Source organism: Zophobas morio, unplaced genomic scaffold, assembly GCF_036711695.1.
Source record: "Zophobas morio isolate AGI-343-1 ecotype UQ-CSIRO unplaced genomic scaffold, CSIRO_AGI_Zmor_V1 ptg000036l, whole genome shotgun sequence".
NCBI lineage: Eukaryota > Metazoa > Arthropoda > Insecta > Coleoptera > Tenebrionidae > Zophobas > Zophobas morio.
In genome coordinates, this window is record NW_026972141.1 from 65,769 (window position 1) to 78,801 (window position 13,033).

A 13,033-nucleotide genomic window follows, 5' to 3' on the forward strand; every position below is an offset into this window, starting at 1 on the left:
TATCTTTTTTTTACTTAAACGTTAATTCTTACGAGATGCAGAGACAAATTTAAATGTTAATTTTAGCTCACTCTGCGCGTAGTTTTAGCAGGTTCCCCCTTTTATAAATAAATGTATAAATTAAAATTCGAAAAGAACAGGAGAGATATATTTGGATGACATATAAATATTCAGCTTCATATAGCTACTTTTAATTAGAGTGGAGTTCCAAGTAAACAATTTATATGATATTTTTAAAGAAATTATTTTTTTAAAATCGTTTTTAAAAGTTAAAAGAGAATGAACTTTACTTATATTATTTTTTATTTAAAATAATTTTTTTATGAAGTACAAACAGAACCTCGAACGTACTCATTATGTAAGTAACAAGGATTTGATACATAAATTGATGTAGTTGCTACTATATTACAACTTTTTGTGATATATTTATATATATTACTTTACTTTTCGTAGATTTAAAATTTTTAATCAAAACTATTAAAAAAAACTCAAAGTGACTTAACCAGCGAAACTAGACATTTTCAATAATTAAAGTAATTCTGACTCTAATGTAGCAACTTTTTATGAAATACCTTGAAAGCACAGATTTTAAAGCCTATTTAAGTAGCTTAAGTAACTTTTAGTAATATTTTACTTTTTTTGGTTTTAGTATCCTTGTAGTGAATTTAAGTAACTAAGCTAGACAAGTTTTTATATTATGTAAGTTCTACACTATTGCAGCAACTTTATGTGACATTCATTACAATTTTATTTAAAATAAGAAATCTTAATACAAAAACAAAACTATTTAAAAACAGTAACTTACGTAGACAGGTTCCTTATAAAAAAATTACTAAAAATGCTATGCTAATGGACGGCCTTCTTACGATATATCTTTCTTTTAATTTTTTTACTTTTTTTAAAAACCTGGAATTTTTAAAAAGAGAGAACTATTTTTAATAAAATAAAACGCATTGCTACAACTTTTTTTAATATACTTTTATTTTTTGAAGGTTAATTTTTATTGTTTTACAAGTACATCAAGCATTTAAAATTTTTATATATAATATAAAGGTAATTGCTGAGGCATAACCTGATATTATAAAAATCTTGGTTAAAAAATTATACTTTGTCTCAAAACAATAATTTAGCTTAAATAGACAAGATTTTTAATAAGCATATTTAAAGTAACCGCTAAGCTAAGCAACAACCATTTATTATAAAATTTTAATATTTTTTCTCAAAACAGGCTATTTTGCGTGAGTAGACCAAATTTCTATATAAAAATCAACGGAAATCCTACGCTAAAGCAACAACCTTATAATATTTTTTTCATTAAACAAACACTTTAGCGTAAGTAGACAAGATTTCCATATATAAATTCAAGTAAATGCTACGCAGGGGGGCAATGTGTTATCTGTCATTGCCAATTAACACCTAAATAAAAATAGCATAGTTTAAACGTTAGTTTCGCATTTTTTCTGGGTAAAAGTATTAAAGTTAAAGGTGTTGGCTAGGTTTGAACCAGCTTATCCAATAAGGATGTTTTAGCGGGTTAAGCTACAACCGCATAAAATTAATTTTAATATAGCGCTGATCCTATAGCTACGCAAAGCGCGTGCGGTTCGAGCCCCATCTGAGTCTGCTTACTAGTTGTATTTTACTAATAAAATAAATGAGAAAAATCACCTAATTACCTAAGGCATTCCCTTATTTAACATCTCTAAGTAATACTAATAAGAGCTCGTGCTATACTTTCATAAAATTCTCAGCTAATTGGCAGGCTTTTTGTAATGTAAAAGAGTACGATAACATTGTACCAACATTGTGCTGTAAATATTTACTTAATTCTTGTTGGAGTTTCTACGTTACATGCCCATCCTAAATAAAACCTGGCACAACGTCACAAAATGATGCTAGTAAGTTAATACCTAACAGTAAGTAGGATTTTATATATTTTTGTATATTAATTAAGTTTTTCATTGGCATTAGCTTAAGCGAAATTTAAAGGTCGTAACTTCCATCTTAATTGAGGGTTGGTCTCACGACCTTAGCTCAAACTTCAACATGAGAACATTTTAAATAGCCGACATATTGAGTTATGCTAACTGCCGCCGCCGCTTAAGAAGTATTCTTTTTAGGGCCCTCCGAAGACTTTTACTTTGACTGTAAATAACACAGTAACAAGGATTAAGGGACCGTAATCATTTCAAAAAGATACCACATCTTGATGCTTATAAGCCATATTAATTAGTCTAGAGTATGCATTCCCAGAGGCCATCATGCAAATTAATTAGCTAATTTTTATTTTGTTAACTCGGCAATAGTAACTTAACAAGAAGACAATTGTAGCCAACTTTTTCACTTGGCGATAGTACTCTTTTTACAATAATCAAGGGTTCGCAAAACCCCGTAAAAGAGGTGCGAGAAATCTCGCTCGTTGCTTCCCGCCTGTGCCAGCATTTTGTATCTTAATTGCTTGCCAGGCGTGAACTTCCAACACTGTGCTTTCATCACAGCAGATGGAGTCTCATCTTTTAGATGCTCCTATCTTACCGTGTATTTTACGCGCTTGTCTTGCACAAGCTACTTTTGCTGGGCTGTGGTCAAGCGATAAGACCTGTTTGGAATTCATTCACCTTTAGCCTTGCCTAAACGGCGATACAGTGGCCCACGCTGCGCTATGACAAAATTGTGGTGTGTTATGTACCATAACCTTTATTGCACGCCGTATAAAAAAGATTTTGTTATAACTTTAATTATTTGTATCCCTCCTTTATTGAGTCGACTTCGTTTTCTCTGAGAAAATAAAAACGGTGAGTATCTTGGTCTGCCCAAGCCGATTCCGCTAAGATGGCAAGCGGACATTCGTTATCAGTAAATTTTCTCCATAAGACTTTGTCTGAGTAATAATAATAATTATAAAAAAAATATATTTAACTTAATAGTACTTATAATATTTATTAAATTCAATGCTTATAAATTTTTTAGAAAAAAAATAAGCTTTGTATTTTTAGCAACTCAATAGAATTGAATGTATGGTTAAATTTAATTACTAAATTTGGAGAATAATAATAAATTTATTATAAAATTGAATATTTATAAATTTCTATACAAAGTATTCTATTCAGTATTTTAAATTAAATCCAATTAAATTAAAAATTTAATAGTAAAAATCGTTATATGAATTATAATAATTATAAAATTAAAATAAATTAAAAATAAAAAAAAATTAGAGTTATATTACAGGGAATATTGGTAATTTATTAAAGGAAAAAATGAATACTATTTTTATTAATACTTTGAAAAAATTGGAAATTGAAAATTTATTTAAAAAGTAAATTTAGTGGTAAAAAGAATTTTTAAATAAATTTCTTTAGAAAAAAAATAAAAAGTATTTTATAGTAAAACTTTGCTCCTAAAAAATAAAAAAATAATATAATTTTGAAAATCTAAAATTTTATAATGTTTTAATTTGAATAAAAGTAAATTATTTTTAGAAAAAAAATTTAAATTTAAATATTGTATTCCAAAAAGTAAGTTTAGACTAAAAATAAATTAAAAAAAAAAATTTCCAGATAAAAAAGTTTAATTCGTTTAAAACTTTAAATAAAAATAAATACAATATTACTTCTACTTCAAATAAATTTAATTTTAACTAAATACGATGAATAATAAACCAAAGAAAAATAAAATTCAATAATATTAATTATATTACGTGTAACAAATTATAAATCAATTCAATATTAAAACTTAAAACTTAAAATTAGCAGTAAAATAATAATTTTTTAAAATAAATTACAAAAAGGATTTAAATAAAATTTAAAAATAAAAAGTTAAATCAAATTAATTTTTTTTAAAAAAGATTAGTATTTTAAAAAAAAACGTACCACCGCGATAACAGTAATTTTGCTTAATAAAAATAATAATAATAAAATTTAAAAATGTATTGTTTTTTTTTTCTTTAAAAAAAAATTAATCTTTTTTTTTTTCATAAAAAAGTACCACCGCGCGAACTGACCATCCACAACTCGTAATTACGAAGAACTTCTTCAGAAACTGACGCATCGGGCGCGTTGATTAGCAAATCTTTTATATTTTCCACGCGATGCGAGGTGTTTATAAAAAGCGCCTTCATTTTTCCATCCGCCTAAAATAAATTATTAATTATTTAATCAGAAATTAAAAATTTATATATGAAATTTTAAAAAAGTTATTATTTTTATAAAATATTTAATAAATTTATAGAAAATTTTTTTTAGTTTATTTTAGATTAAATTTAAATGATTTAAGTATAATTTTTATAAAAGTTGAGATGTTATATTTTCTAAATGTTTATAAAAATTTAAAAAAAAAAATTTTAATCGTAAATTTATACAAAACAAATTAAAATGATATTTACAAAGTAAAATTTAAAAATACAAAGTGTATTATTTTTGTTATAACATTATTTTACTAAATAAAATAAACAAACTTCTAAAACAAATAAAAATTTGTAGTACAGATATCTATAAATTTGTAATCTATAAAGTAATTCCTGGCCTTTTTAAATTTTAATTTAATTCAATTATTAAAAAAATAATAATCCTTTTTTACTTGATAAAAAAAACATCTTATAATAAAGTATAACTAGAAATTATAAAGTTCTAATAAAAATAACAATAGGTAAAAAAATTTTTTAGTAAATCAATTAATTTACTTTTGAATTTAATTTCAATATCATTTTATCAAAAAAAAATTTTATTAACTTTTTGGTTTTTAAAAAAATAGTAATAAAGCTGTTGAATTTTAATAAAAACAATAAAATCAGAATTTACAAAAAAAAATTTAATCGAATTATAATTAAAGTTTTATTAAAAATATATTAAAAATATTAAAAACTTAAAAGCAAAATTAGTAACGAAATTTATAAATTTAATAAGAATAAATTATTTTTATAATCATTATGAAGCAGATTAAATAAAATTGAAAAATAATAAATTAAGTGAAGAAGATTATTTTTTTTTATAAAAATGAAATTTACAAGTAAATTTAGTACAATTAAAAAGTCGAGATATAATGGAAAAGTCTAACTAATTATAAAGCGAAAAAGAATATTTGGATAATTATAAAAATCGTGATTTATAAAATTTATAAAATGTAAATTATTTATTAAAAATTATTTAAGAAAATTAATTATAAATTAAAAAAAAAAAATTAAAATGTACAAAGTAAATTCTGGTCGGCCTTGCAGGTGGTCTTCGGTTTATATGCGCTTGACTACTCAACGCTGTAGATTGTTTGGAACTTTGCATTAAATTATTTAAAGGAACAGCACTTCCTATAAAATAAAGAAGAAAATTATTTACAGATCAAAAAAAAATTAAAATTTATATTAACTTAATATTATTTTGAACTTTCTAATTATTTATTATAAAATTAATAAATTTATTTAAAGTTCTAAGAGATTATTTTATTTCAAAAAATTAATAATAAAAAGTTTTTTAAGTATTTGATTATTTTTTACAAAGTTTATTAATTACTAGAATTAAAAAGTTTATTATTTTAAAGATTTTTTTAAAATATAATTAATAAAAAATTTGCACTAAATCAGTAAATTTATTATAGTTTTAAAGTTTATTAATTTTTTGGTTTCTCTTTAAAAAAATAAAATTTAACGAAAAATTTAAATTAAACAAATAAATTATTTTGTAGTTTTTCTTAAATTTATAACTTTAAAAAAAAAATTAGTAAAAAATGTCAATAATAAAATACTATTTTTGTAGTTTTTATTATATTATTTAAGGATTTTTAATTTTATTACTTTTATTAATTTTTGTAAAAACGAAATTAATCTTTTTGATTTTAAAAAATAAATCAACTAAAAAATTTAAACTAAATTAATATATTGCTTTAAAGCTTTAAATAAATTTATTAAGTTTTATAAAACAAGAAATTATTATTCTCTTTTATTCTATAAAAAAAAATAAATATATATTAAGTTTTAAATTAAATAAATATTTTCAATTAAATTTGATATTTTTATTAGAAGAAATTAAAATTAAAATTTTACTAAAATTAAAAAATTTAACGAAAAAAATAAAACTAAATTATTCAATTGTTTTCTTATTTTATGAGGTTTATTAATTTTTACAAAAAAGGGATCTAATTTTCTTAATTTTATAATAAAAAGAAATTTAGTCAAAAAATTTAAATTATTTTTTTTAATTTTATCAATTTTATTTATGTTTAAAAAAAAATTAATAGTAGAAATAATAAATTTCTATTTTAGCTTTCATTCAACTTATGAATTTTTACGTAAAAGAATTTTTTTTTTTTGATTTTATTAGAAAAATCAAATTTAGTAAAAAATTTAAATTAAATAAATACTTTTTATAGTTTTTATTGTTTATTAATTTTTATAATATAAAAAACGAAATAAATAAAACTAAAATAATAAATTATTTTCTTATTATACTAAATTTATTAAATTTTATATGAAAAGAATTAATTATAGATTTTCTTAAATAAATATAAAATCCAAAGTAAAAATTAAAAGTAAAATAAAAAATATTTTATAATTTCATTTATGCTTATTAATTTTTTAAAGTAAAAAATTACTTTTTTTAATTAAAAAATTAGACGAAAATTTAAATACAATTAATTAATTTATTTTTTCATATAATAAAATATTTAACAAAATATTTAAGTTAAAAATAATTTTAAAAAAATATTTTATTACCATATAAAACTGAATAAGAAAATAAATTAAATTATTTTAAAAGTATTTAATTTTATAATTATCACTTGAAAAATTTTCTAAATTCATAAATTATTTTTATTCGGAATTAAATTAAATTATAATAATAAAAATATTTACTTGTTTTTATTAAGTTTATTAATTGTAATAAAATAATTTTTTAAATGTTTATATAAAAAAAATTAATTTATCAAAAATTAAAATAATAAAATTATTTTTTTTAAATTAATAATTCTCTAATTCCGGAATATTTTAAATTAAAATAATAAAAATATTTTGTTTTTATAAAGTTTCAAGTTTTCTGCAATTCTTTTCGTGAGACTAATAAATTTATAATAAATTTACTATTTTCCACCATAAATTTAAAATTGTTGTTTGCAATTTTTAATTACAATTAATTTACATTTAAATTTTATATAAAAAATAAAGTTTCAAAAGTTTATTACTATAATTAAAAAAAGAAACTTAAATGTAAATGTTATGAATTTAATATTTATTTAAAAATGGTCTTCATTTTATTAAGAGAATAAAAGTTTGGAATTCAAAATTAAATTTTACTTGACAAAAATTATAACAGTGGATAAATAAATTTAAAAAAAAAGAATTTGAATTAAAATTAAAAATTCAAAGTGGCAAATTTAATTATTTTTTAAATTTTTAGTCAAATTAAAATTAAAATTTTATTAGATGGAAAATATAATCAGCAGAAAAATAAATTTTAAAAAAAAAGATTTCAATTTATAATAAAAGTGATTGTTATTAGTATAAAATAAAATTTAGACTTGCAACATTAATTATCTAAAATTTATTATTTTCTGCAAATCTTAAATATAAGAAACTAAACTTATAAATAAATTTTTATCTGAATTTAAATTTAAAATTTTAATTTACAGAAAATTTAATTAGTAGACAAATAGTTTTTTTAAAAAAAGAACATTATTTACAACAAAAGTAGTTGGTGTTATTATAAATTAAAATTCAGACTAGCAAAATTAATTACTTAAAAATAACAATTTTTTTTTACGAATTTAAAATTTTGAAACTAATTTTTAGATCTAAGATGAAAATTAAAATGATACTTAGTGGAAACTGTATACAGTAAAAATTAATTTTGAAAGATTATTTTATAATAAAGAAAATTGTTAGTAATAAAATTTAAAATTCAGACAGAATTAATTACATTATTAATTCCAGAAAATCACTTGTTTTAATTAAAAATTTATTAAATTTTATAGAATTCATAATTAAATTTATATCTCTACAAATATTTATTATAACCGATTTGTTCATTAGCATGCGAATCAAAGTAATCTTCAAGATTAACATCCCCCAGACTTATCTAAATATTTATAAAATGAAAAAAATAAGTCTAAAAAATTTCATTGAAATATTTAAATTTGAATTAACTTGTAAAAAGCTAGCAAAAAAAAAAATTTATTAATGATAATACAATTAATAAACTACTACATCTTTTTAAAATAAGTTAAGTTTAATTAAAAACTTTTAAATACAAAAATTAATGAAATTTTTATATAAAATTTTTTTTTAAAAAATAAATTTTCAAAAAAAATTTATAAAGCAAAAAATTATAAAAGATTTATCTAATTTAACTTAATATCCATTCTTATAAAGGGAAACCTATCGACAAATAATTTTTCAAAAATTAAGTTATATAATTTGTATAATAATAATAAAGAATTAATTGTTAGCGTTATTGATAATTTAAATTGGTGGAATAAAAATATGAATTATCAAAAATTATATAAAAAATAAAGAAATTAATTAACCATATTTACTAATAATACTATAAAATCTTACGGAACTTTGCTGAGCTCGAAATTATTTAATAAATTTAATTGATAATAAAATCTCTCAAAAGATGGCACGCACAAGTAATAAAAACCGTCAAATTAAAATTGCAAATCCAGCTTGGAATTAAGATACATGAAGGGATTCAAAATTTATAAAGAATATTTAACAAAATCTAAAGTAAATTAAAATGTAACAAAAAAAATATAGTTCTTGTTATATAAAAACTACGAAGAATAACTTAATTTATATTATTCAATAGTAAAAAAATTCTGAATATATAAATTATAGAATTTAATGAAACTAAAATTAATTAGTAGTATTTATTTTTTTAAAATAAGTTGGGCAAATAAATTTGTTAATATAAAAAATATAAATAATAGACAGTCGAAATAATTCATCAATTACTCTATTAAATATAATGTTTCTATAAGCTTCAGTCATTATTATATTTATATAAAAATAAAAGAATTTGTAATTAAAAAAAATTTTACGCTCCAAAATTTTAAAATAAAGCAACTTTTATATAGAGAGAGAGAAGCAAATTTATAAACTACTAAAGTAAGTTTACCTTTTCTTCTTTAGTCGTCACAATTATGGGAGATGTCTACCAGTAAGCAAAAGTTTTAATATTAAATAAAAACAATAGAAAAAGATATTTTATTAAGGAAGGATAAAACAAAGTTAATAGATTAATTTGATCCCCCTTAAACTAAAGTATAATAATTATTTTATGATAAAAAGTTATTTAACTTATAAGCTAAAAGAAACTTTACTTCTTACTATAAAGGAATTTTTGTTATATAAATAAAAAAATTTTAAGATGCAATTTGAAAATCACAATATTTGTAAAAAGAATAATTTAAAACGAACAGGTAGCGGCTCAGATCTAATATATCCTTCAAAATAAGAAAAAATATATTTTTGCCAAGCTGCAAGCATCCCTTCATCTTCTGATGTTGGACTGTCTTGAGGCGAATCTGTCTACGAAGTATCAGATTCGTCATCTTCCTTTTGAATGTTTGAAAAAGTATAAAACCTGTTTGGAAGAAGTAATTCCCATCAGAAAAGAATGTTTTTATAAATTTCACACTCGAGAGAAAAAATTCAACTTTCTTAAGTAATACTTTTTGCCAAAATAAAATAAAAATAGGCGGTCTTTTATGGTATTTTCCAATATAACAAACTTTTTTCTTTTAATATAGAAACTAATTAATGCTCAACCTTCTGTTCTTACCGAAGTCCGCAGAGATACATACCCACACGTTAAACTCTAAGAACTTTCCTTTTTTATAAAACTTACCTGCTTAGGGTATATAGAAAGTAAGCTGCTCTTTTTGTTTGTTCTTAATTATATACAATATTTTATAAAATAAATTTAGCGTAATAGTATTCTTAAAGCTTCTGACTGACAAATAGAAATAGTATAATATATTCTTAATTTTTTTTCATAGTCAAAAAGTCATACCTTTATATCTTTATCAAAACAAAGTGGAAAATATTTATTTTTACTTTAGAGCAAAATCTAATAAGAGCCAAGAAAGTTTTAATACTATTATCATGTGTTCATCAAAAGAAACTCCTTAAGCACTTTATTAGCTGAACTCACCTTCACTAATTTCAACAGAACAATAATTACTTTACATAAAGTAATTTATTTTATTCATATTACTAATGACTTCCATTACTCTTGGCCTTGATTATTCTTAATCGAAAACGACTACAATTATAAAACTTACCTGCTTTAGTTGTATAGAGAATTAACTGCTTCTTTAGCTTTATTCTTCAATTATGTACTATATTTTATAAAATAAAATAATAACACGCTTAAAGCGTTTGAAGGACAGGAATAGTATAATCTATTATGTGCTATAACTTTTTATTCTTCATACTTGAAGTGTTTTATTTATAACATCTTTTTAACACAAAACAAAAAGAAATATTTATTTTTACTTTAGAGGGCTAAGACAGAACTGTATTTACTTTACATAAATCACTTTTTCTTTATGCTTATTTTTGGTGACTTCTATAACTCTGTGCCTTTTGTCTGCACAGGAAAAGGAAATTCTTTACAATTTAAAATTTTTTTTTCATTAAGAACTTTTGGCCGTCCTATTTTATTTTGTAAAAGTTAAGTTGATTTTTTTTACGTGCTTAAGTTTGTTTGTAGTTTGCATTCTAGTATATTATATGCTCAGTTAAATTACTCTCAATACCTTTCGCCCTTATTTTTTTTTCCTCTTCGGCCAATATTGTGCCTTTTTTTTTTCAAAATTTGATAATTTATTGCGTAAAGTTTTTTCACTTCCTCTATCTCACTAGCGTGATTTAATTTCCAAAAATAGTTATGGAGCTGCCTTATCAATCCATTTCTTTAAGTTAGCCTAAAATATTCACCAGATCAATTATTTTGTAACTGTAATTACTATATTGCTTAAGGAACTTTTAAAGATCCTGCTTTGGCTCGTTTTACAATGAGTATAGCTTGAATGCCCTCTTACATATAAAAAAAACTAACTGTTTGTGGTGCACATTTCAAAATATCGCAAAAATAAATAATTGCCTATTCTTAATTACTCTCCTTTCACTTAGACTGCTTTACTTTAGTTATTTTTTAATGTTAAGTTTGATAAAAAACGCAGTTTTGACACTTTTAAAAAAGTAAGTGAATCGTGCACGCAAAAGGTGCAATGCTGTTAAGGTGAACGCTTTAACTTTACGAGGAGCAAATACAGCAGTAGTGACTTATAGTAGCAACTTTTAACCTCACTTTAAAAAATATGAAATATGACAATTTATCACGCAGTACAAACTCTTTTGTTAACCTTATGAGCTCTAAATTTAGTAAGTATCACAAATATACGTTAATACATTAATGAAAAAGAGACAAAAAGCAGCTTTTATTGTGTCACACAAGAAAATTTACTCTGCGCAAGGCTCTTCTCTCATCTGATAACAGCAACAAGATTGACTGGACATATTGAACGACTTTTTTGAAGCATCATAGTCAATTGTAATAAATCGAAAATCAGAATATTCACCCCAAGATATGGATTGTACTTCATGCGAAACAGAGTTCACAGAACAGGAGAGCTCAGAAAACAATGTCAAACCGAAAAGCAAGAAAGAAAACGTAGCACCAAGCATTTTAAATTCAGTCCTATCAGTGTTTATTGTTTCTTTAACACTCAAGTACGCACTTACTAGCTCTTAAAAACAATGAGATAGAGATTATTGGATAAGATGTTTCCTATTATCTTATATATACAAGTTTCGTAATGCTCTAAATCTTTGCATACTAATAAAGAAGTTACCTAAAATTATCAACAGTATACTATTTATATTAAAGTAAAAATAAGAAAAAGTATCTTATATTCATTGTTAGTTCGATCTCTCCTATCGCGTAGATCTAATGCTTAACCTACAGCACTGTAGGAGTAGCAGTAATAGAAGGAGAACAGGTTCTTAACTATCTTTGGAGCGCGCATGACATATATATATGTTGGTCTCATATATTCTTCCCAAGTCTACCACCCCTATATAAGACAACTTTAATGAACTATTGTAAAAACGTTAATGGGCCAAAGATTCTTCGCAAGGTTATCCTCTGATACTCATTGATGGTAATAATCACAAATTTTACCTTGGAAATTTTAAAAGAAAGGAAAGCGAATAAAAAAATGTAAAAGAAGCAGAAAGAATAAAAAAGTACTATTAATCTACAAAAATAAACAAAAAATAACAAATGGAAAATTGCGTATTTTTTTTTAAAGTCTTTTTAACGTGGCTGACACGAATTACAAATACCAAGGTATAAGTTCTACAAAAATTATCTGCAGCTTAAAGAAGTTAAATTGACAGTGAGAAAAGCGCTAAAAAAATTTTACTAAACTAATTTTATTAACAAGGAAAAGACTTTAATTACTAAAATATAATGTACTTATATTTTTTCTTTTTTTTTTATTGACTATATATAATCCTTAACTTAAAATATCTATTAAAGTTAATGACTTCTAAAAGTCAGTTAGGGATAGGAGTCGAACACTGCAAAAAAATATATGACTGTAAATAAAACAGTCATCTGAAAGTTAATATAATCTAACGCTGCAAGTAGAAAGCGTAATTCAATAGATAAGCTGTATTGCAAAGGAAAAGATTGATTAAACAACAAAAATCTGACGTGTTAACCCTACTTTAAACCAAAAAATGTTCTTGGCAAACTATTTTCTTAATAAAACCAAATATATAAAATCCAAAGTTTATTTTAATTTAACTCTGGTGTTTCTTTCTAATTAATAATGGTATAACTTTTATATTTTATTATGCATTTATAAAATATTAAAAATAAATTTTTATACGATGTATATTCTTAATATTTTTTTATGGGACTTTATCTTATTAAACAAGTAATTTAAACATAAAAATTATACTATCTCTGGAACTGTTTTGTGTATCATATTGTTTACTCAAAAATTTAATTATTATATACTTTGTAACTATACTAAT

The 13,033-nt window shown here is 21.9% G+C and overlaps 1 protein-coding gene across 1 annotated transcript; it reads right to left on the reverse strand.

Annotated features, from left to right (window-relative positions):
- Nucleotides 1–2,738: 2,738 nt before the first annotated feature.
- LOC135139840 (uncharacterized) lies at nt 2,739–9,590 on the reverse strand. The gene is made up of 7 exons (XM_064070188.1): nt 9,567–9,590; nt 9,401–9,511; nt 9,099–9,134; nt 7,997–8,057; nt 5,187–5,299; nt 3,985–4,129; nt 2,739–2,881 (listed from the first exon to the last, which is right to left on the reverse strand). Exons 1-7 carry the CDS (start codon nt 9,588–9,590, stop codon nt 2,739–2,741), a joined length of 633 nt encoding a protein of 210 aa, XP_063926258.1.
- Nucleotides 9,591–13,033: the final 3,443 nt, after the last annotated feature.

Bases quoted from the DNA above. Each gene is read 5' to 3' on its own strand.
- LOC135139840 (XM_064070188.1), bottom strand. From the start codon at position 9,590: ATGGGAATTACTTCTTCCAAACAG. The intron at 9,135-9,400 runs GTTCGTTTTAAA...GCTTACTGGTAG, and splicing joins TTAGATCTGAGCCGCTACCT to ACATCTCCCATAATTGTGAC. The intron at 2,882-3,984 runs GTACTTTTTTAT...ATTATTACTCAG, and splicing joins GATGGTCAGTTCGCGCGGTG to ACAAAGTCTTATGGAGAAAA.